This window comes from Notechis scutatus, chromosome 4, assembly GCF_049901735.1.
Source record: "Notechis scutatus isolate UNSWTSFEM ecotype Mainland chromosome 4, rNotScu1.2, whole genome shotgun sequence".
Taxonomy (NCBI): Eukaryota; Metazoa; Chordata; class Lepidosauria; order Squamata; family Elapidae; genus Notechis; species Notechis scutatus.
Window position 1 is genome coordinate 155,427,073 of NC_142012.1, and position 26,476 is coordinate 155,453,548.

General features: G+C 38.8%; 1 protein-coding gene across 16 annotated transcripts in view; it reads left to right on the forward strand.

The window, feature by feature from the left end:
* The window catches only part of NAALADL2 (N-acetylated alpha-linked acidic dipeptidase like 2), a 625,547-nt gene that overhangs the window by 390,851 nt on the left and 208,220 nt on the right, over positions 1–26,476 (forward strand). For 9 of the 16 annotated variants that reach the window (XM_087965362.1, XM_087965356.1, XM_087965355.1 and 6 more), the window contains 2 exons: positions 6,936–7,079; positions 26,316–26,411. In XM_087965362.1, coding sequence (XP_087821488.1) covers positions 6,936–7,079; positions 26,316–26,411 — 240 coding nt within the window. The remainder of the gene's footprint in view (positions 1–6,935; positions 7,080–26,315; positions 26,412–26,476) is intronic. The other 7 variants (XM_087965359.1, XM_087965363.1, XM_087965364.1 and 4 more) reach the window with 2 other exon arrangements.

Genomic DNA, 26,476 nt, shown 5'->3' on the forward strand with positions numbered 1-26,476 from the left:
TAAAAAAGATGTTGAGACTCTATAAAGAGTGCAGAGAAGAGTGACAAAGATGATTAGGGGACTGGAGACTAAAAATAAGAACAGTTGCAGGAACTGGGTATGTCTAGTGTGATGAAAAGAAGGACTAGGGGTGACATGATAGCAGTGTCCCAATATCTCAGGGGCTGCCACAAAGAAGAGGGAATCAAGCTATTATCCAAAGCACCTGAGGGCAGGACAAGAAGCAATTGATACAAACTAATCAAGGTGAGAAGCAACCTATAACTAAGGAGAACTTCCCTGACAGTTAGAACAATTAATCAGTGAAACAACTTGCCTCCAGAAGTTGTGAATGCTCCAACATTTGAAGTTTTAAAAAAGATAAACATTTGTCTGAAGTGGTGTGGGGTATCCTGCCTAGGCAGAGGGTTGGACTAGAAGACCTCCAAGGTCCCTTCCAACTCTGTTTTCTATTCTATTCTATTCTATTCTATTCTATTCTATTCTATTTCCATGCCATGAAGGACTTTCAAGGAGACAACCAAGGCCTTGTATTTAAATTACATAAACCAAATTCCAGAAAGATAAATGATATAGCTAACTAGCATAATTTAATGTACTCTTCTTTCTCTGGATTCTTTTTATTAATATGAGGCATTGGGGCCAAAGCTAACACATAGTCTTATTTTATCACTCTTGTAAATTTAAGTCACAGAAGACTTAAAGACATAAAGATCAAACAGTTCACTTTAGAAACTGCTTCTAAGGGAGAGATGTCACATTCACCTCCACTACACTATATTGTTTCTCTTCTTTTGGTTGAAAAAAATAATGGAAATTTGAAAAAGAAAAAGAAAGGACAACATCCAATGTTTTTAAACAAAACTTTTTTTTTTTAGAAAAACAAGAAAACATTGGGATAACATGCTCCAACTGAGGATAAACCTTAAGTGTGCCATAAAAGCACAAAAGCCCTAGGAAAAGTGCCCATTTTACTCTGCCATGCCTCAAATCAATACAAAGTTTTTTTCCCCTTTTCTTCTTAAATTCACTCTTGATCTTTGTGCATTTGAAAATTGCACACCACACCAGCTTACCCAGGGAAAATCTTTCTGCTATTACAGAAGCAGGATGAGCCATTTTAAGTTATCTGGAAAACAATTTTGAAAGTGCCCTTAAAACAGCCCTGTTAAAAAGGGCTATTATTTTGCCTTCTGCAAGATTGTCTTTTCCACTAAAATATTGCTAATAAAGATATTATTATTTTTGCTTATTAATAACATAAATTGTTTGACTAAGGAAGCAGCAGATTTTCAAGCCTCCTGTTCTAGTGATATGTATATTAGAATCATATAAAATTTATTATTTGTTTTATTTATTAGATTTCCCCCTCATCTTTATTACTTTATAGGTAACTCAAGGCAGTGAATGTATCTATAATACACCTTCCTCCATCTATTTTCCTCACAACAATCCTGAGAGGTGAATTGAGTGTCAGACCAGGGCTGTCAAACTCACGGCCCACGGGCTGGATGTGTGACCCAGTTTAGCAAAGGGGGAAAAGGTCCCAATGTGTCACATGATGTCGACGTAACAATGCGACGTTGACACCCCTGTTATAAAGAATGTCTGACTCAAAACGGGTTTTCATGCTTAAGGTGAGATTAGAATTCATTATTTTCTGGTGATTGGCTCAAAGTCACCCAGCTGCAGGGGTGGGATTCTACCGGTTCTGTCCGGCTCTGTAGAACAAGTAGCTCTGAAGAGCAGCAAACATAGAACCGGTTCTATGTCTGCTGCTGTTTTGGCCCACCTGTCCGCCCAGGCTCTTACCTGACATTTATTTCCTGGTTTTTCAACCTCAGCTGCTTTGCGAGGCACAGTTGCGGTTGAAAAAGCAGGAAAAAGGTGCTTTTCCAAATGCTGCGCACCTGCGCGCAGCACTGCTCAGCTGTCCAGGCAGCAAGCTGACGACGATTCACACATGTGCATGCGTGTGATGCACATGCGTACGCAAATCGTAAATCATCGAACCAGTAGTTACATCGGTCGGATCCCACCCCTGCCCAGCTGGCTTTCATATGTAGGTAGACCTTGCCTTATGACAATTCATTTAATGACAGTTCGAAGTTACAATGGTACCAGAGGTGGTATTCAGCAGGTTCTGACCAGTTCTGGAGAACTGGTAGCGGAAATTTTGAGTAGTTCGGAGAACTGGCAAATACCACTTCTGACGGGAGATTTTACAGTATCCTTCCCCTGCCATGCCCGCCAAGCCATGCCCACAGAACCGGTAATAAAAAAAATTGAATCCCACCACTGAACGGCACTGAAAAAAGTGACTTATGACCATTTTTCACACTATGGTCATATAATCAAAATTCTGACGCTTGGCAACTGGCTCATATTTATGATAGTTGTAGTGTCCCAGGGGGGTTACATGATCGCCTTTTGCGAACTTCTGACAAGCACTTAACAACTACGTGACTAACCTGACAACTGCAGTGATTCACTTAACAACTGTGGCAAGAAAACGTTATAAAATGGGGCAAAACTCCATAATTCACTTAACAACATAAATTTTGGACTCAGTTTTGGTTATAAGTCACGGACTGCTTCTATAAGGTGGAACTAGAGCTCACAGAGTCTTCTTTTCTAGGTTGGTGCCATAACTACTACTTTGACTTTTTTCCATATTGTCCCCCCCGCCTGACTTGTATTTCCATTTACCTTTTAATTTGGCCATTTGCTTCAGTAACTAGGCTTTTGAAGTTTTTTAGAACAGTGGTGTGGTTCAATTTTTTTTACTACCGGTTCTGTGGGTGTGGCTTGGTGGGCGTGGCAGGGGAAGGTTACTATAAAATCTCCAGTCAGAGGTGGTATTTGCCGGTCCTCCAAACTACTCAAAATTTCCGCTACGGGTTCTCCAGAACTGGTCTGAACCCGATGAATACCACCTCTGCTTTAGAACATATATAGCTTCACTTGCCTTATTTCTATCTTCTTCTGTTCATTTCTCCTGAACACTGATTTCTTCATGCTGGGTTTTAAATTTAGAGCATATGTGGGTGTGTACATAGGAACACCTTAAACCTAACAGTTGCATGTCAGCTGTGATGGGCAGCTGGAAAACTGTCAAGAAAAGATGCGGCATGTCTTCAGTGCTCATCATCCATAGAGATGCAAATCTATGCTCTAAGTTACATTTTCTCTTTTGAGCTCAGGTTTCAGTAAAGTCTTAAAAAGAAGCTCTAATCCTTCTTGTAGGATATTAAATCTGGATGAATCACTTTGATATACTATCAAAAAAAAATATGGATTTATTTTAGGTTCAATTGGATGTAAAAAATATATATATAATTGACAGAGATAAGTAGGCAAGGATGGCATTGTTTCATTTTTCTCCCCAAATTTAGTTTTGATGTGATTTAAAATACACATAAAGATACGCACTTCAAAACTATGAAACATAGTATTCCTGAATTTTGGCAAATGAAATTTGATGCTGAAAAAAACAACAACCTGGCTAACAGGATTTATGAGATGGAGACAGGAATTGTCCATCATTTCCTTGAACTGTTGTTTAGTGGGTTTTTCTGTATCTGTACTTTATCCATAGCGTTTTCAAGAAGAAACAGAATCTGTATGAGTTAATCTACAATTTATATTTCAGAATAACAGAATAACAGAGTTGGAAGGGACCTTGGAGATCTCTTAGTCCACCCTCTGCTCAGGCCGGAAACCATATATCATTTCACACAAATTGTTATCTAGTCTCCTCTTAAAAAGCTCCAACATTGTCTTCATATTTCCCCATCAGAAACATATTTTTTTTTAATAATTATAAATTCATATAGAGAAAAAAATGTTTAGTAACCCCAATTACATCAGTAAAAAAAGATTTCTAAACATATCACAACCATTGCAAAACTCAACATACTTTAGCACATGATCAGTGCCTTTGTAAGAAATTGAAACCTAGTCATGTGTCACAAAATTATATTCTCATATGTGTTAGAACCACCATCAGGGGTGGGATTATACCAGTTCCAACCTATTCTCTAGAACTGGTTGTTAACATTCTAAGCAGTTTGGAGAACCAGTTGTTAGAAGAAAGTACTGGCCTAATCCTGTAAAGGGAGCAAGGAAGGAAACATTCTGGTGTTGCTTACAGAAACTGCCTCTCCATTAACCCTTATTACATTCTTGGCAAGACTAGACTTCCTGTTTCAAGAACTTCTCTGGAGTTTTTTCCCCTCCTTTGCTGGTACTTTGCTTGTGTGGAGTGACCATTCAAAGTTACAATGGCACTGAAAAAAGTGATTTATGACCATTTTTCACAATTACAATTACAATTACGACTGTTGCAGCATCCCCACAGTCATGAGAGGCCAGGCGAGGAGATGCGTGTCTCGATGTGAGTGATATTGAGTTGGCCACACCCAGCCAATAACAGACACCCAGTCACATGACCACTAAGCCACGCCCACCACCTAAGCCACACCTTCAGAACTGGTTGTTAAAAAATTTGAATCACACCCCTGACCACCACATATTATAATTTTTTTTTCCTGCTTCCCAAATTATTAAGCCTAAAATCAGTGTATTCCCTTAAAGTATAAACTGGAGATGTCCAAGATTGTTGACTGAACTTGTTGAGTGGGCCAAATTTTTATTCCACCAAACATCTCTTATTCATGATTTGCTGTGATAGGTTATAGTTTCCTAGAATACAGCTGAATACATTTTATCTACTAAACATACTTTGTTTTCTATTCTAATTTTATACTTTCCTAGAATACAGAATAAGATTTTTTGGAGTTCTTATTCAAAGCATAAAACTGTCAAATTTCCAATATGCTTAAGGTGAAAAATTAATGAACCACTGAGTGGTTATTTCAAAAGTATTACAATTCTGTTAGCAACGTAGTTAAAAGTCAGTTCTATATTAGTCATTTTTTTTCTTTTCTAAAATTGGAGGTGGGGGGGAGCACATCATTAAAATACTGTTCTAGGGCATAACAAGGGAGGATTTAAAAGGTTTAACACAAATGTGAAAGAAAAGCCTTTTTACAGCCTTGTTTATACGTGGTTTACCTTATTCAACAATGATAAACACATCTTCTCTAATTTTTTTTTCATTGTGTATAGGTTATATAGATGGAAAATAAACCTTTAAAATCTGTCTGTGGAATGTTTCTCAGGGAGACTTTAAAACAAATTGTGACTGAAGCTGCTTTTTTCTATTTGGAGTCTCTGATTCTTTTTTTTTTTCCAGCCCTGAAGATCCCTTTTTAAACCCATCATGCTATGTGGGGTAGAGAATCAGTCAAGGTCTCTTCATTTATTCAGGGATGTCATGTTGTAAGACTTCTAGTCTACTCCATAATAATGGCGCTATGGGAGATTAAGATGCATTGAATGTGCTTTCCTATTTAGCATGAGTGTTAAACCCCTGGAAGAAATTATTCAGATAGAAGCTTTACCTTTACTTTAGATTCGGCCTGTGGGGTGCTTAGATCTGGCCCGTGGGGCCACCCCGGAAACAGCAAAGGATGGCTTGCAGTGCCTCTGCCAGCAAAAACAGAACTCAGGAGGGCTGCATGCGGCCCTCCCGAGCTCCATTTTCTCTGCAGGAGGCTGTCACAGCTGAAAACGGAGCTCGGGAGCCTGTTTTTGCTGGAAGAGTGCTTGGGCCACCACAGGCACCCCTAACAAGAGTGATGTGGTGCCGTCCATGCCCACCCTGGCCACGCCCACCCCAGCCTCCCAAGGTCAAACATAACCCTGACGGGCCCTCGATGAAATCGAGTTTGACACCTCTGCTTTAGACTCCCCTACCATCATTATTGGAAGAGCTTCTGAGAAGGACAGCAAAGACAATATGTAGAGTGGAAATTGTGTCATCCAAGATAGACAATATTTGGCATTGAGAAGAAAAGGTGGAAGGAGAATAGGATAGCCCTTTAGAAGGATACAGCAGAGGATAACCAACGTCTTCTTAGATGGCAAAGTGCAAAAAAAGTGAATTTAAGTCACATATCAGCTGTTAGGACAAATTTCCTGACAGAACAGTTCAGTGGTACCAGCCAATGGAATGGACTTCCCTTCGCCAAATGTATTCAGCCAGAGGTTGGTAAAATATTTGTGAGGGAAAGGAATCATTTTCAGTTTGTTTTTTTAGGAAAAAAATGTCTAAAGTGCATTTCTAAAAATGTGGGCTTCTGGCAATTATTTTAGTGATGATGTGACTTGAGGCGTATTTGTGGATATGTGACAGAAGTAAACCTGCTGAAATGATGATTCCCTTCCTGAAACTATTATTATGGATATTATGGACACGTATTGATGTCAGAATAATTTTAAAGAATTGCTGAGACACATCTAACTGAAATGTTGATTCAATCACAGTATTTGTAGAATTGATTTTATTGTCCTAGCATCTTAATCATTCAATACAGGTAGTCTTCTATTTGCAACAGTTCATTTAGTGACTATTCAAAGTGACAATGGCATTGAAAAAAGTGACTTATGACCATTTTTCATGGTTACAACTGTTGCAGCATCCCCACAGTCACATGATCAAAATTCAGACGCTTGGCAACTGACTCATATTTATGACGGTTGCAGTGTCCTGGGGTCATGTGATGCCTTTTTGCAACCTTCTGACAAGCAAAGTCAAAGCCAGATTCACTTAACAACCGTGTTCCTAACTTAAAATCTGCAGTGATTCACTTAACAACAGTGACAAGAAAGGTTATAAAATGAGGGGAAATTCACTTAACAACTATCTTGTTTAGCAACAGAAATGTTGGGCTGAATTGTGGCCATTAAACTACCTTTAATTCTACTATGCAAATATCAGGAAATGGAACAAAGTTTTGATAATAGTCACTTACTAATTTCTTTTCCTTGTCTTTCTTTCTCTCTCCCCCCTCCCTGACAACTTTTTGAAGACGGAAGCTATAAACAACACCGATCAAACCTCACTTCTCTATTAGTGCAGACTATTTCTGTGACTCTGGTCAGGAAGCTGTTCATTTCCCTGGAGGAAGCTGGTGAAAATGAAGTTTGCCAGCCACTGAGATTGCCTTCTGCAGGTAACACCTTCTTTCTCTCACACTCTTATTTCTCAATTTTCTTACCTCTGTTAAATATTGGAAGTCTTTAAGGCTTCCAAATGCATTGCATGTAATTGAATGTAATTGGGTCTTTGACCAATTGCAGCCATATTCATTAGGAAGAGCTAAGGAGGAGGCACAACTGAGGAACTTGCCAAAGTGTGGGGCAAAATGATGTGACGTTCATTAGATGAAAAATCCATTTTCATGTGTGTGTATGTTCCGCATATTTCACAGGCTAGTTTAACATAAAAAACATTGAGCTGTCACTTATAACCAGTGGGTGCTATATCTGTCAAGATCCAGCTGATGGAAAATCAAATATCAGGAATATCAGCAAATCTCTTAGTATCAAACTTTAAAGTCTAATGCATGATATTGAGTAAAAAGCCCCTGATAGTAAGCACTCTCACTGTAGATACATTTGGGTAACTACAATGCAGTTTGATAAGCCCTTTCTGGAGAGTACACAATATCAAGGAAACATTTAAAGTAACAGAAGAACCTCAAAGCAATATTTTTTCCTCAGGGTCTGAGGAATCTATATGTAAGAGCTATATTAATCTCTGTGTACAACTCACTCCTGCTGGGGCATGCTTCCTCATTTATCAGCAGGAAGACTCAAATCTAGGAAAATTCATTGGCACTTGCACAATATCTGCCCAACAACTTTAACATTATGAGAGTGAAGATTTGTTATTCAAGCTTGTGGGTTGGTTTCTGAACATCTCATTACCAGACTAGGTAACATCTTCAACAGAGTTTAGGGGGTTTCGGTGTTTATATGGGTTTGTGTGGTCAGTAGGTCTTGTGATGAATTAGATCAGTGGTGGGATTCCAATTTTTTTAAAACTAGCAGTTCCGTGAGCGTGGATTTGTGGGTGTGATGTGGCTTTGTGGGCATGGCTTTGTGGGCATGGCCAGGAAAGGATACTGCAAAATCCCCATTCCCTCCTCACCCCACTAACCTGCTTTCCAGCTCCGTTCTCCTGTACAGGGCAATCAATAAAGAAGTACACTAAAAAAGAAAAAAAAATCATTTCTGGATCACCAGTGTTTGTGCTTTGCTGAGTTTGATCACTGTTTTATGGGATGCTAGGTGGTTTGGTATAGCTTGATTTCTCCCGAGAAGCCCTGTCTTTGTAGTGACATGGAGGGTTACTGCCAGTGGTGGGATTCAATTTTTTTTACTATCGGTTCTGTTGGCATGGCGTGGCTTGGTGGACATGGCAGGGGAAGGATACTGCAAAGTCCCTATTCCCTCTCCACTCCTGGAGGAAGGTTACTGCAAAATACTCCCTTCCCATCCCACTAACCTGCTTTTCAGCTCTGTTCTCCTGTGCAGGGCAACAAAAGAAGACCAGACGATCAGCTGGGACTCAGGAGGCAGAGAATAGGGCCAGGGCCAGTCAGAGGTGGTATTTGCCAGTTCTCCAAACTACTCAAAATTTCCGCTACTGGTTCTCCAGAACCGGTCAGAACCTGCTGAATACTACTTCTGAGTCAGATGTGGGTGTGTCAAGTGAGGTGATGGATCTTGTGATGAGTCTTGTGGGTGTGTCAATTGAGAGTCTTGTGATGAGTCTGGTGATGGGGAAGTGACCTCAGGTGAGGGTTATTGGGAGGTAAAGGGAAAACATATAAATGACCCCACAAAAAAGGGGCCAGGCTTTGAACTAACACATCAGCAATAGACAATCCTCAATAGGATTTGCATCTCACATGGTGTCTGCTGGGACTCCCAGTATATGCGGCATAGTATTCCCTACCCTCTTCCTCAGGATGACTGCAGAGCCCCACGTCAAATGGTAGATCATATCATGACCGGGGTATAAGCTGAGTGCTTATACCGGTTCAGTATCTGCTTTTTTAAAAAATATGAACAGTGCTGCGCTCCCATGATTAGATGACTTAGACATTGATATTGGAACATAGATCTTTTTTTATATTTTATTGGGATCTACTACTCTAGTTGAAATGTTAATTTATATTGCTAGTCTATGTATGCTATGCCATATGCAGGGGTGGGATTCTACCAGTTCGCACCTATTCACTTGAACCAGTTGTTAACATTCTAAGCAGTTTGGAGAACCAGTTGTTAGAAGAAATTACTGGCCTAATCCTGCAAGGAAGGCAGGAAGGAAACATTCTGGTATTGCTTACAGAATCTGCCTCTCCGTTAACCCTTATTACATTCTTGGCAGGACTAGACTTCTTGTCTCAGGAACTTCTCTGGAGTTTTTTTCCCTTCCTTTGCTGGTACTTTGCTTGTGTGGAGTGACCATTCAATGTTACAATGGCACTGAAAAAAGTGACTTATGACCATTTTTCACACTTACCACTGTTGCAGCATCCCCACAGTCACGAGAGGCCAGGTGAGGAGATGCGTGCCTCAATGTGAGTGATATTGAGTTGGTCACACCCAGCCAATAACATGACCACCAAGCTGTCCACCCAGTCACATGACCACCAAGCCATGCTCACCACCTAAGCCATGCCCACAGAACCGGTTGTTAAAAATTTGAATGCCACCCCTGGCCATATGCTAAATAAATAAATCTCTGTATATGAATTCTTTAACTTGAATCTTATGGCTGAAATTACTTTGCTTGGTTTTTGCTTTCCTTGAATCTCGGAGACTTCCTGGGCAAGTCCCTGCAAACTTCTTGGTGAGGTTTTTCAGAAGTGGTTTGCAATTGTCTCCTTTTAGGACTGAGAGACCATGACTGGATTAAGGTCATCCAGCTGACTTCCTGCCCAAGGCAAAACTAGAATTCACAATCTCCCAGTTTCTAGCTTGATGTCTTAACCACTACATTTAGCTTGTTCCCTGTTTTTCCTTAGTACCTGCACACAAATATATTTGCAACAAATGCATGAAAGTCATGATTTCCCTTCAGTGTTTTCCACTAGCGATAACATGTTTTCTAATCTCAACTGGCTTGAGCCTTTGCAGGACATTCTGATCTGAAAGGTCTGCATGCAATGTGTTATATCTTCTATCTATCCTCCAAACATTTTGGACTGTAGCTCTCACAACCACTGATTTTGCTGGGTGTATGGGAGTGGCAACCTCACATAGGATCTGACATGACATCTGATGTATAGTACTCAGGGCCATATCATTTATTAAGAAAAAATGTTTGGGATGACATTTTTTGTTCTATTTTAGGCAGAAAAATGTAGTAGAACTGTTCAAATAATCTCTCTCTCTCTCTCTCTCTCTCTCTCACACACACACACACACACACACACACAGAGAGAGAGAGAGAGAGAGAGAGAGAGAGGGAGAGAAAGGTAGTAATATATGGTTAACAATGACAGAGAAAGAGAACGAGAGAAAGAGATTATATATTTTGAGTTTAGCAAATTGTAGCTTTAATGTTACATATTTCATCTCAGAATCAATGCCACAATAGGCTGTTTCTAAATTTATTTTGCTATATCTTTTAGCAACTGGATTATTTAGTACATCTATTCTGAAACCCAACAGAGGGCAGATAATGTGTAGGAACCAATTATTCAAGAAATTAAAAGAAGAATATTAATAATTCTTATTAAAATGAATAATGATGATGATCAAACCGTTAAAGCTGCTTCTTTTCTAAAAAAAATCAGCTAGATATTGGAGAAGAATTTAATTTAAACATATTCCATATACTAAAATTATGTCTTCTGTGAGGAAAAAGGGAATGATTCCTTTTTTAAAAAGTAGACTATTATTTTAAAATAGTGTCTCATATATGCAATTCACCAAAGAAAGCAGAGTATCTTACATTGTTCAAATGTTGCATTTATGACAAAGGAAAGGATTTACCAGTGTTCCATAGCATTGCTACATCTGATCCAACTTTGAAGACAAAGTCTTGGGTAATAGATATGCCTATTATCTAAAAGCACAGCATTATATATAAGCCACAGAATTATCAGCCACAGAATTATCAGAGAAGCCATAGAGATTGAAAAAAAGACCTGAAAGCATGAATAGAAGAGATGATTCCACCAGACTGTCAATTATTTGGAAGCCTGCACTCACAAACAAAAAAATCTCCACACCACAAGCCAGGCAAGCACCTGGGCACAAACAGATCGCCCCTGATACCTCCAGCTCAAACACACCCCAACCAGGCACCCAGATGAAACCTAGCTTCCTAATAAATGATAGTCGTCCATTTACTCGGAGCCAAGCTGCACTAAAAGCCTCCAATACAGGAACACAATGTTGCCAGCCAATCAAGACAAAAAAAGGCACAAAACAGACAGAAGATATTAGAAACACCAATCAAGCAGAACACAGCAAACTCCAAGACCAATAAACACAGACCAAGACTCCCAACCAATCAGGATGAAGAAAAAACCATTCTGGCACAGCAGTAGGCTAGCCCCAAATTTAAAACTGAAACAACTTTAAAAGTCTGACTCACTGACAAACACAATACAGAAGCCTGATGATGGCGAAGCAACCGTGGTCTGTTTTCTGGATGGTAGTTGTCCTTAGTTTATAGGATGGGCTTGGACCTGAGTCTGATGAGAGGGATTGGCTGTGATATCCCGTGTTGTTTTGGGTCTGGTGTTGGTTTTCGTGGCTGGGACTCATTTGTTGGTGAGGGCTAACTTCCAGATGTCTGGTAGGCGGGAGGTATCGTCCCGTCTATTCATGTTATGGGCGTGTTTCTCTATCTCGATGGCTTCCTTGATTATTCTTTTGCTGGAGTGTTCAGTGTTGGATATTAATTTGGTTCCTTTGAAATTAATTTCGTGTCCTGTGGCTTTAAGGTGCTGGAAGAGGGAGGAAGTATTTTCTTCTCTTCTGACTGCGTTTTTGTATTCTGTGATGCATGCATTTATTCTCCTGTTGGTTTGTCCAATGCATGTGGCTTCTGTATAGTGTTCTGTATACTGTAGCAACAACTTTAGCAATGTCTCGGCAGAATCTCATCTGCCATCATCAGGCTTTGGTATAGTGTTCTGTATACTGTAGCAACAACTTTAGCAACATCTCGGCAGAATCTCATCTGCCATCATCAGGCTTCTGTATAGTGTTCATCTGTGAGTCAGACTATCACAGCCGTTTCAGTTTTAAATTTGGGGCAGCCTACTGCCATATACCATGCATGTAAGTACCCCCGAAAACTTAAGAAAAACTTAAGAACACACAGACACACAGACACACACACACATATATATACATTTTCTGAGGTTCTCGTGGGTATTTATATGTGGATTTTTGGTTATTTGGGTTTTCTCCCGCGTAAGATTGGAAGTATCTAGGCAATGTTTCGATAAAGTCTCATTCGTCATCTTCAGGCTTGTGTCTTTGGCTCTGTGCTTCTCAGAGTAATGTGAGCTTGCAGCTGCTTCTTCCTTTTAACTGCAAGTGGGGGTGTGACTTGATTGGGTGGGGGCTTGGCTGTGTTCTGATTGGGTGGGGGTGTGTTCTCATTGGTTGGGGGTTTGGCTGTGTTCTGATTGGTTGGGGGGTTGGCCATGTTCTGATTGTCTGGAGGTGTGTTCTGTTCAGGTGGGGGATTGGTTGTGCTCAGGTTAGGCTTAGTTGCTGGGGGATTTGAGCTGGTGAGCTGTGATCACTACCCACTTCAAACCCCTCCGAGCCATACCTGAAGTGAACTGACACCCACCATGAAGATGCGGCATGACCACGAACGCAAAGCCAAACAGCAGGATCACAGCTCACCAGCTCAAATCCCCCAGCAACTAAGACTAACCTGAGCACAACCAAGCCCCCACCTGAACAGAACACACCTCCAGCCAATCAGAACACAGCCAACCCCCCACCCAATCAGAACACAGCCAAGCGCCCACCCAATCAAGTCACACCCCCACTAGCAGTTAAAAGGAAGAAGCAGCTGCAAGCTCACATTACTCTGAGAAGCACAGAGCCGAAGACACAAGCCTGAAGATGATGAATGAGACTTCATCGAAACGTTGCCTAGATACTTCCAATCTTACGCGGGAGAAAACCTGAATAACCAAAGATCCATATATATATATATATATATATATATATATATATATATATATATATATATATATATATATATATATATATATATATCATCTGCCATCATCAGGCTTCTGTATTGTCTTTTGTCTTATGTGAGTCAGACTTTCACACACACAAATACACTGAACAAAGCTGAATACCATACACACACACACACACACACAAAACTTACACAATGAATATATATATATATATATATATATATATATATATATATATATATATATATATATATATATATATATATATATATATCTGTGAGTCAGACTCACACACACACACACACAATACACTTCAGCACTGCTTCCACTTACCTTTTAATCAGGAAAATGTCTAATTATACTAACAGCACGCTCCACTTCCTTTATCAGTAAAATGTTAATTTATAAAGCTCTATTATCGTTAAAACACGTTACATGCAATCATTTCAGATGTAGCGGAAAGAATGACATTGTTCTTCTTTAAAAAAACAAAAAGACAAAAGCAGAGTCCTTCACCTGTTGCCTCTTATGTTTATTACCATATTCACTTGTGCCAGTAAGTTTTTCCCATTGCTCATTTGTGATTCCACTCTGTGCTGTGGGACAATGATTTCTTTTGTTAAGAGCCAGTTGGCAAGATCTAAGAAGGATGATGAGAACAAATGTGAATAAGTTATACATGTGGTGGATGGCTGTGATTACTTCATCACGAGCACATGCTGGAGATTAAACTATATTCCCTGTGGTACTGTTTATATTACATTCTTCATGGTGACTAATGCATGGATTACATTTTCAGCCCAGTTTAATTTGCTCAATTAGAGAAAGGAAGCCACCTCAAAGACTGAAACAGGAACAAAATTCCCTGAAGTTCCTTAGTTCTTCTTCTTTTTTTTTTTAAACCTAATTTAGAAGAAGAGAAGACTGGGAGGGAATATTTATTTTGCGTGTCATATCACCTTAAGGGTATTTTGATAGGCTTAAATATATTGGAAAAACTAACCAAGTCAAATCATCTATGCAGCTTAGTCCAAGAAATTTGGAGAGTACGTTAAGTGTAAAGATTTTAGTGATTGTATTTAAGTGACAGATAGGTTAGAAGAACATACTGATGGGCAACAGTTTATGGGACCATCCCCCATAGTAACATAAGCATACTTTACACTTAGCATGGAGGCAATTCTGCTGGCCCAGCATAAAGAAAGACGTGGATCGTGGAGCAGGCTTTCTTCTGAGTTTCTCTCCATGCATCCCAAAAGGGGGAAAGCCCCCTGAGCAAGCTGGGAAGAGTGAATCGGATGTGGAGGAATGGGCCACATGGCAGCGGTGCGTGCAATCCCAGCCCTGAAATCAAGGCCAGAGCCACCGCCCAGGGCACAACTGGAATGAGGCCACTTTGGCAGTGGTGGGTTTCAAAGAGGTTTACCACCAGTTCGGTGGGCATGACTTGGTGGGCGCACTTTGTGTGCGCGTGGCATACTTTGCGCTCATGCGCATGCCAAACGTGCACTTTGCGCACACGCAGGGGCTTTCCTACTCACTTCCTGTAATCCCTGTAGCTTCAACAGCTGACGTGCAGCAATCTGCTGTGCGCGAAAAGCAGCTGCGCTTCAAAAGCAGGGAATAAAGGTCAGTATGGGAGCCTGGGCAGGTGGGTCCAATAGTAGCTTGTCAGAGAGAACCGGTTTTGATCTTCAGCACTACCGGTACATCAGAACCAGGCCGAACCGGTAGAATAGCAACACTGCACTTCGGGTTCTTAGAGACTTTACACTTAGCAGGAGGCAATTCTGATGGCACGTACTTACTCTGTAACTGCTTACATATATACATATATTAGTAGATGATATTTTATTTTCCTTACTTAGGTTGCTGTATCTCAAGAATGTCATACTCGATTTCATTGAAGGCAGCATTAGGGTTGGTGATGTGGCCCCTTGGGGGGTGGGGTGGGGGTGGCCAGAGTGAGCATGGCCAGCTTGACATCACTCGTGTCAGGGGCACCTATGACCAGATCGCTCTGTCAGCAAAAATGGGCTCCTGAGCTCAGTTTTTGCTGGCAGAGGCACTGCAGGCCGAACCTTTGCTGTCTCCAGCGTGGCATATGGGCCAGATCTAAGCAACTCATGGGTCGGATCTGGCCTGCGAGCCTTGAGTTTGACACCCCTGTTGCAGTTGAATCAACCCATACATGTATCAGGAGCTAAGCTTGATTTGAAAGAGACCTTACTTTTTAATTTGTATTTGAGATTTTTGTAGAAGGAGACTGATTTTGGGGGTTTTGATCTCCATAAATGTATTCAGTTACAGTGGTATGTTCTTCTAACATATTTGTCACCTCTGCCATACAATCAATAAAACTCTTATACTTAATGTGCTCTCCAAATTTCTTGGAATAAGTTTGCACAGACGATTTGACCCACCAAGACTATTTTTCTAACCTCCTATGTCTTAATATCATCTGGGATCTTTCAATCCCTTTTTTCACACTTGTTGATCTCTATGAAAGCAAACAGTGGATTTAATTGTTAGTCTAGATTTTCACAGCTGCTAAAGATGAGATTGTACTGCCAGGTCTGGTTTCAAATCTGCTCTGACAAAGCTACCAACAGGGATAGCAAAATGTCAGCACATATTCATTGTCTCACGTAGCATCATTGCAGAAATCATACAAGAAAGCTTTGCTGTCTTTTTGAAGATTCTGTTCCATTTAGAATGGCCCAAAGGGAAATAAAGTCTGCTAATGTTGGACATCATATTTTTTATCATTGATTTCTTTTTAATCAATCAAAATATATTTGGAGGTGCAAAAGATAGTCTTTATTAAATCTAGCAAATAACATGAGGAATCATAATAAATGAGACAGAAGAATATGTCTGTTATAAGAGTTCCATCTTTCCCATAAACTATGCTGACAAAATCATTGGATATGAAAGTTTACAATATAATCAACATTCTCTCTGCAAGCCATTGATTTGTAGCTAATTGTCTTCATAGGCTATTTGATGCATTAAGTGAGAATACTTGTAGCTAGTGGTTGAAACGAGGGGTCCTTGGTGCTCTCTGAGCTTGCTTGTTTTTTGCAGATGTTTCATTACCCTAATTCAGGAGTGTCAAACTCACGGCCCACGGCCAGATGCGTCACGTGCTGGCCCCGCCCCACCTGGTTTAGCAAAAGGGAAAAAAGCCCCAGTATGTCACGTGACAATGCCATGACGACGCGAGTTTGACACCCCTGCCCTAACTAGACAACATCATCAGTGCTATCCCAAAGGTGCTTTTACATGAGGCAACTAGACTTACTTGGTTTTTTTTTATTTTGAAGACATTTTGCTTCTCATCCAAGAAGCTTATTTAGTTCTGTCAGGATAGTGGGGAATGGGAGGATATCCTGCCAGAGGTGAAGAAGCTTCTTGGATGAGAAGTGAAATGTCTTCAAAAGAAAAAAAAAAATTAAAAAGGCCAGTTGCCTCCTGAAAAAGCACCTTTGGGACAACCATGACCTGGATGACTGAGAATCTCTACAGATTATCATCAGTGCTAGGTTGTATTTGATACATTGGTAGGCAAGAATTAATTTTGCAGAAATAAATACACCATATTTTATTTATTTATTTATTTATTTTTGTCAATTGCTTGCAAGATAATAGGTATAAGTAAAAACATAGTTATGAATACATGGATACATATAAGAAAAATAAAAAAATAAAACAATGGGACAGGGATGGTAGGCACGTTGGTGCGCTTATGCATGCCCCCTACAGACCTCTTAGGAAAGGGGTGAGGTCAATAGTAGACAATCTAAGGTTAAAGTTTTTGGGGTTTGGGGAAAAAACCCACAGTCAGGTAGAGTATTCCAGACACTGATCACTCTATTGCTGAAGTCGTATTTCCTGCAATCAAGTTTGGTGCGATTAACCTTCAGTTTGTATCTATTGTGTGCTCTTGTGTTGTTATGGTTGAAGCTGAAGTATTCATTGACAGGTAGGACATTGCAATGTATGATTTTATATACTATACTTAGATCAGACTGAAGGCGGCATAGTTCTAGGTTTTCTAGGTCTAGAATGTCGAGTCTGGTGGCATAAGGTATTCTGCAACGAGAATGATAATGATAATGATAATGATAATGATAATGATAATCATAATCATAATCATAATCATAATCGTTATGAATAATAATGAAGTGGTGAGAATTTATTTCCTGCCTTGCTGGCCTGCTATACAGAGAATGCTCTTTTCTAAACAGTGAAGAACATGTTGGGATAAATTGATAGGTATCAAGTGTAAGAAATCAGCCAGTGGCAGTATTCAGCAGGTTCTGACCAGTTCTGGAGAACCAGTAGTGAAAATTTTGAGTAGTTCAGAGAACCAGCAAATACCACCTCTGACTGGCTCTGCCTTCATCTATTCTTTGCCTCCTGAGTCCCAGCTGATTTGCTGGGTCTTGTTTTGTTGTCCTGCACAGGAGAGCAGAGCTGGAAAGCAGGTTAGTGGGGTGGGGGAAATGGGATTTTGCAGTAACCTTCCCCCAGGAGTGTAGAGGGAATGGAGATTTTACAGTGTCCTTTCCCCACCATGCCCACCAAGCCACACCCACCAAGCTACGCCCACAGAACCGGTAGTGAAAAAAAATGAATCCCACCACTGAAATCATGAAACCCAGGAAGTTGAATATAGAGGTTTATTGCAAGCTTAAGCTCTCTACAAGAATCTGAACTACGAATGGTCCAAGCAAATTGGCAGTATATAAGTCAATGGAATTCAAGGTGGGTTGGACGTAGATCTCTTGTGCAAAGGGACTTGAGGCTGATGATGCATTTGACCCCTCCCTCAGGCTCAGCCTGGTTATTTCCTACAAACACCTTGTATTCTCTACTCTTTTTTGGAGTTGAGCTAATATGAAAGGAATCAATTCCAAAATGAAAAAACACACACACAAATAACTACTAATATTTAACCAAGTTACACATTTTAAATAGTGTAGGGCTCCTTCACTAGTTTTAGTTACAGGTAGTCCCCAACTTACCACCAACTGTGATCAGAGTTTCCATTACTAAGTAAGGCAGTGAGCCCATGCCTGATTTTTATTTTTTTATTTTTTGCCATGGCTGTTAAAAGAAATACTGCAACTGTTACGTGAATCATGCTGATATTAAACAAATCCTGCTTCCCCCACTGACTTTGCTTGTCAGAGGATGTCATTCCATGTTGCAAATGACAATAGTGTGGTCCTGGGATACTGTAATCATTGTAAATGCCTGCTGTTTTCCCCGTGTCCAAATTTTGATCCAGAGACGGTTGGGAATGCTACAACAGTCCTAAGTGCAAGGACTGGTCATAAGTCAAGGATTGCCTGTGTTCCTCAGAATTAATAAGAGGTATATTAGTGAGTAGTATTGTAAATTTCCATATGACATTCATATTTTTCACAGTTACCAGATAGTTGAGAATAACATATATACATTTCCCATGTTTCTCTACTAAATAGAGGTTCTATTCTTAGTTTCAAGAGCAAATTAGCATGGTTGAATCAATGCTATTCATAAGGATATGTTCATAGCATCTGAATATGTAAAATTAGGTATCCAGTTCTTTAGATCTCCTTGTAACCCATACAGCATGAGTTTCACAAGGGAAAGCAAATTCTGATAAGAATGCATGTATAACTTTTTCTGCAGAAGTTTTGTTAGGTGATTTTAGAATCATTCATCAATAATGTGTTTTATTTCATCTCAAAATGTGTTAGGTAGGCTGAGAAGGGGTACCCATTGACTGCCAAGTGGGACTTTGCACAGGTAGTCCTTGACTTACGACAATGGTTGAGCCCAAATATTTCTATTGCAAAAGTGAGACATTTGTTAAGTGAATTTTGCCCCATGTTAACCAACTTTCCTGTCACAGTTATAAAGGGGATGACTGCAGTTGTTAAGTTAATGACCCAGTTGTTAAGTGAACCTGGCTTCCCCATTGACAGAAAGTTGCAAAAAGTGATCACATGTACCCTGGAGCACTGCATCCGTCATAAATATGAATCAGTTGCCAAGCATCTGAATTTTGATCACATGACCATGCTGCAATGGTCGTAAGTGTGAAAAATAATTGTTAGTCACTTTTTTCAGTCTCTGGTAACTTTGAATGGTCATTAAACATATTGTTGTAAGTTGAAGACTACCTGTATTTCTCACATGAAATTCAGCTTGATAGCATTTTCCACTGTCCTGAATTGTGGAAAGGCAAAGAGAACATTCAAAATCATAATATTTGGCACACAATACGTTTATGGATGCCTGGTCTTAAAAATGTTCTACTTAAATGTATATTCTTCCTAACACTTTAGAGATGTGTCCCCCCCCCCCCAAGGTAGATTGGTTATTAGTTTGGGAGCTTGTCAGAGCAACAGACTGCATTCTCAATGAACACAGTGAGAACATGAGGCAGATAAATCTTTTCATTGAGGCTCCCTGGGAATAATCCAGACATTATTTATAAAGGATTCCCCCAGGAATCTTGTATCGCTTGAAACAGCCATAGCTACAGGCTTGCTTCTGGTATTTTGCTAAGGACATCATCATTCACCCGAGGGACCATATGGTAATTGACAATACAATGTCCTGTCTCCTCTGCTCTATGGCTTTCTCTAGCTCTACACACTTCCCCATCCTAAAAGATGGAACTCAACCACCATGTATTGTCTGGGCAGGAACAAAACAATTGATGTGTGGATCAAGCTTCAGTGGGTTAAATATTTATTAATTAATTTAAATGTATTTATTACATTTGTACGCTGCCTGTTGTGGTTCATCCAGGTCACACATCCTTAGGTGATTCACAAGCCTTAGCAGTCTCAGAGTTTCCCACTCAATTAGCACTTCAATACCAACAGAGAGTCCTGATCAACATGGATAGTGGTAAGGAAATCCTGGCAAGAAATCTGTCAGAGGGAACCCTACTAGAGTATGAACAGTTGTCACCAGAGGTGGTATTCACCAGGTTCTGACCAGTTCTGGAGAACAGGTACAGAAATTTTGAGTAGTTCAGAGAACTGGCAAATATCACCTCTGACTGGAGATTTTACAGTATCCTTCCCCTACCACACCCACCAAGCCACGGCCACAGAACCGGAAGTAAAAACAATTGCATCCCACCACTGGTTGTCTCTGACAACTGCACCTCCCAAACCCCTCCTCAGATAACAGATAACAGGTAATCAGAGTTGGAAGGGACCTTGTAGGTCATCTAGTCCAGGGGTCGCCAACCTTTTGGACCTCAGGGACCACCAAACTCATAATTTTAGATCCCAGGGACCACTAACTGGTTCTGTGGGCATGGCCTAATTTGTGGGTGTGGCGTGGTGGTCATGTGACTGGCTGGGCATGGCTTGTATGTAAGTATTATAAATATTTATATAAATATTGAATTTTTTATAAAAAAAGAGCAACTTTTACCCAAAATCAGGCAAAGCAGGCAGGCAGATTGAGTTGCTCACAGAATCACAGATTCATTCAGAAATCTATCTGCCATTGGCTAGCTCAGTCTGTCACATAAAATTTGCTTGCAAGCAAACTCATAAAATTTGCCAGCAAGCAAGCTCACAAAATTAACTCATAACACACCATGCATGTAAACATCTGGTAATTCCAAATCTCGACCAACAAATGCTCTGTCCTACACATTGGTAAAAGAAATCAGTACACCAAGTACAAACTAGGCGGATATGACCTCGTTGATTATCCTCACTCTGTCAAGGACCTTGGAGTTCTCATATCAAATGACCTAAGCACCAGAGCTCACTGTAACAGCATTGCCAAAAAAGCATTAAGAGTTGTAAATATAATCTTATGAAACTTCTCTTCCAGAAATATCAAATTGTTAACTAGAGTATACAAAACTTTTGCTAGACCAATACTCGAATACAGCTCATCAGTCTGGCATCCGCACTGCATATCAGACATTAATACAATCGAGCCAGTCTGTAAGGGGCATGCATAAGTGCACCATCGTGCCTACCAAACCTGTCCTATTGTCCCCATTTATTCGTACCTATTTCCTGTATTCTTACTCATGTTTATACTTATATCTATTATCTTGTAAGCGATTGACAAATCAAATAAATAAATAAAATAAATAAATATGATCCAGGTGTCTGGGGGCACTTCCAGCATTTAGCTGATTTATCTTTAAACATCTTTGCCAGTTTTGCTGGTGCAAAGTGCCATCTATAAAACATCTTATACAGGTTTTCTTTACATGCTGTCAATATTGTTAATTTATAATTTCTTTCCCACTTCTGCCATTTATCTAATTCTATAGTATACCCAAAAATTTTCGCCCAAGCTATCATTGTTCCTTTTACTTGTTTTTCTTCTAATTTGACACCTAATAAATAACAGTAAAGTTTTTAATCAGCTTATCTTCTGTTCCTGTTAGTTTTTTATCCAATTCTGTCAGTTCCTTATAAATACCTTCAGTTTTAATGTCTTTTTCATATCTTGATTGAATTTGCATATATGAATATCATTGCATATCAACCCCTTGTTCATTCAATTCTTGTTTAGTATTGAGCTCACCCTTTTCATTTAATATATCACTTAATCATTTAATAATATACTATAATTATTTATATACTGTAAATATATATTAATAACCTTATCATTTAATCATATGCTGTAAATATTAAAAAATGAAAAATGAAAAAAAGAAGTTTTCTATATTTCTATGTGGGTTGTGTGTATATGTTTACTTCTCTTTTCATACACCAAATAAGTAAATAATAATTGAGACTGTTTATATTGTCTTTGTGTAGTTTAAGCTGTTCACATATCTTCATATCCATGCACAGCCTTGACTTCAATAGTAGTAAGGGAACACAGATTACATGTATTGGTTGGATGGTATGTTGTAGTTTTGAATTAAACGCTCCCCAAAACAGCTAAACTATAATTATTAACCCTCAAAAATTATTTATTTTTATCCTTTTATGGTGAAGTGGCTTGGTGACTTATATACAGATAATATTTCAAGTTTCAGATAACAGATAACAGATAATCAGAGTTGGAAGGGACCTTGTAAGTCATCTAGTCCAACCCCCCACCCAAGTGGGAGACCCTACACCATTTCTGACAAATGGCAGTCCAATCTCTTCTTGAAAGTCTCAAGTGATGGCACTGCCACAACTTCCGAGGGCAAGCTGTTCCATTGGTTGATTGTTCTCACTGTCAGAAAAAATCTCCTTATTTCCAGGTTAAATCTCTCCTTGTTCAGTTTCCATCCATTATTCCTTGTCTGGCCTACAGGCGCTTTAGAAAATAGCTTGACCCCTTCCTCCCTGTGGCAGCCCCTCAAATATTGGAAGACCTCTATCATGTCTCCCCTGGTCCTTCTCTTTACATTCTTTGTATGTTTTAGCCTCCAGTCCCCTAATCATCCTGGTTGCTCTTCTCTGTACTTTTTCTAGTCTCAACATCTTTTTTATAATGTGGTGAACAAAACTGGATGCAGTACTCTAGGTGTGGTCTTACTAAGGCTTTATAGAGTGGTATTAGTACTTCCCTTGATCTTGATTGTATCCCTCTGTTAATACAACTTAGGATTGCATTAGCTTTTTTGGCTGCTGCTACACACTGCTGGCTCATATTTAGCTGGCTGTCTACATTATGTTTCATTAACTTGAAATTTCCCTATCAGTTCCTCGAACATAAAGAGGTAAAGTTATGAAGACTTTCGTCAGATGTCTAATGTTTGGAACATGAGATTGACTGTCAGAACAATTTAAAGAAAATTAAACTTTATTTTTTCTCCATACTCCACTGAGAGCTATTTGAGTCTTTGTTAGGCATACTAAGCTTTTAAATGAAGTCATGTCACTGTACAATACGTCTTTGTGTGATCTGGTTGCCGGTGAGGAGCAGTTTCTTCCATCATTGTCCATTTAAGGATGGATTATGACTGGTCATTACTGAAGGCACACTGTTAACATGATGATTCCGTATTTTATTGTACTGCATTGAAATATATTCTGTATTTTTTCACAGCCCTCTTATGACATCACTGATTTTCCTGCCACCAGAAGTCAGTGATGTAGAAATGTAGAAAAACATCCAATATAGGTTAAAAAAGCAAGGCTACCATCAAAAACATAAAAGCCAAAGGCTTCTCTTCTATAAAGCCATATCTAGGGATGCATAATCTTGAACTTGCCTTGCCTTAAATACGTAAAATATCTGCTAAGGTTATTGACATTCTTCTGATGATCCCATGATTTTTTTTATTTTTATATTTTGAATACAAATAATACAAACATAATACATATAAATCTAAATACAAAAAAAGGGGGAAATAGGCAAAAAAAAAAAAATACAGTGCATTTCCCCCCCCAAGACCATTTTATCCCTTATATTTCTTCTTCTGTAACAACTAAAAGATATACAGTATATTTCCAATTGTTCCCTTATCCCCTCCAAAACAACATATATTCTTGAGCAAGTTTATTCCCTTTGCCTTCTACCAACACTGTTTTTATAAAATCCCCCATATTTCATTATATCCCATAACTTGATCTCATGATTTGCATCAAATTGTATTATTGGTAATATTTTGCTGAAGAAAGAAGGAAAAACTCTTTATTTGTTGCTCCCGTTTCAAATTCTAATAAGGCTATTTGTTTTTCTTAGCCTAAGAAGGAGGAAGGGACAGAGGAAGGAAGGAAGGAAGGAAGGTTTAATTAGTATTTAAAACAAATCATTATCAGATGCTAGAAACACGAACTTGACTTTTTTTGACAAAGACAGAGGCAGATGACCTTTTTTTTTATAATGCATTCCCCAATTAACCACTCCTGCATGTTTGTTGGATGATACCAAGAAATAAAACAACTTGGGAGGAAGGAACAATGAACAGGATAATAGTCCCTGAGAGTAAAGGTGACATCATGTTCTCCCAGAGTATCCTTTTGGCTTAATGATGTGATTACCATTATTTCTGATGTTCAGGCTATAAGTGACATTGATTAGGGAGATGAAATGATATCAAAGTTTTAGAGGTTGAAAAAGAGCCCTGGGAAGAATGTATTAATGGGAAGAAAGACATTTGAAATGAGTTAAAATGTGGGTGATGAGTAGCCCCGGAATGCTGACCTCCATTTGGAAGAGGAAAGCAGAAATGAACCAGAGGATAACTGATGTACAATGCAGCTACTTCTAACATCAACTCAAAATTCTTATTCCAGATCCCTTTTATCTAGTAATGAATTCTAGTGATTCTAAAGTCAAAATATTACTAGAAACACTGGTTTAAGTTTAAGCAGTGATGCTTCTGTTAGGAAAGGTAATGTTCAAGAATCAAAGCCACCCCAGCAGATCAAGAAAATATGGACAGGGAAAAGATTTTAGCCTGGCTTTTTTGCTAAAGAATATAAAGATAAAGGTTTTCCCTGTCTCGTCAGACTCTAGGGAGCACTGCTTTATCTTCATTTCTTAGTCAAGGGAGCCAGAATTGCCTGAATACATTCCTGTGTTCATGTGGCCAGAGTGAATATATGCTGAGTGCGCAGAACTCTTCTTACTTTCCCACTGAAATGGTACCTATTTAACTACTCACATTTGCAACGCTTTCAAACTGCTAGGTGAGCAGGAGCTGGAACAAATGACGGGAGTTCACCCCATCATACGGCACTTGGTTGGTCTATATTTCATGATAATGGGTTTCTGGAACACCTTTGGCAACATATTTTTAAAAGTGTATTAAAAGTTTAAAATTGCCCAGTGGCTGAATAGCTGGATTCCCTATAGCTGGCTGGTTTATAATAAAACATATTAAATGATTGCATATGTGTGTCTGTGTGTGTGTGTTTACACATAAGACTTACACACACTCACACTCACACACATACACTAACTATTTTAGCTTGCCAGATCCATATTTGTCTGCTGGAACACCTCAAGATTTGCTACAAGGATTTAGGAGTAAAACTACAATGTTTTAACGTTGTACTTCTTTTGCATGTTTTGGTCAACTTAATACAAAATCAGGGCATTAATGGTGAATTCAGTTGACCCATTTTAAGCTCCACTCAATTCTAAAAATGGACAATAGTTTAGTCCTAGCCATTATGATAAAATCACCTCATGGTTCTTGCAGGATAAATTAATTGAAAAAAAACACACCTTCAAAATGCAACCACTATTTAGATTATCCAACCCTATTTGTAAACTTAAAGAGCATCCATTGATGTTCAAAGTACAAATGGCTAGAAATAGGTTGAAATTTAAATTTGGAGTCTTACGGATAGTGTATTTCTTATAAGTACATATTGAATTCTTATTTAGATATGCCAGCACAAGAAATTAATCAATATTATCTTCAGTGAAATGATGTTTGGTTAGGTCTCTGCTATTGATGTTTATTCATTTGTAAGTTTGTTTGTTTATTTAAAATGTGTATAATGCCCCAAACCCTGATAATTCTAGGAAGCTTATAAAAAATGTAATAAAGCAATCATAATCATAAAAATCTCATTAAAACAAGAAATCATCAGGCATTAGATCAAAATATTAAATGGCCTGGATAAAAGGACATATTTTGAGCCCTTCAAACAGTGTAATAAAGAGAAATTGCTTCAGTTTGATTAGTAATATTTTTTACAGATAAAGTGCTACTGAAATAATTTATGCCAGAATGATAGAATTGATAGAACTGCTCCATTCAGTAAATTAAAACTGTTTACACTTACAGGTCTACTTAATGGGGGGAAAAGTTACTTACAAAATGATATATATTCCTTCTGTTAACAAGGTTTTACTGTAATATGTGCATTTTATCTGTTTCATGTTGTTTCATACTATTTCCATTTTCAGAACATTATATAGTTTTGATAACTTTCAAGTAATTGTCACAGAGTCGCTGTGAGCGAGTTGTCAGCTATATAAATTTTCTAAAATAAATAAATCAAATAAATACATCACTGAATTACATCAGAAAATCATTAAATGAAAAAATACTTTCCCATTCTATTTTTCCTTAGATGTTTGTTAATAAAGATGTATTTTATTATAACTCCAGGTGATTAAATAAAAAAAATGGTAAAAAATGGACAAAATCCTTGTCAGTTTTGGAAATTTAGGTGGTAACTTTAGGTAAACAAAGTTGTATATGGTTTCTTAAAAACTTTGCAGATGAATCCAAAATAAAATGTTTTCTTTTTCTCTTAGCAGAAAGGAAAATTGTGACTTTGAATATTCAAACTCAGCCAACATATAAAACAATATCCAACGTTGTTGGGTATTTAAAAGGAGCTACAGTTCCTGGTAGGTTTATTTTGATTTCTTCATGTGCTAGCTAACTTTTGCAAGTCACTTGACATATTTCTGAA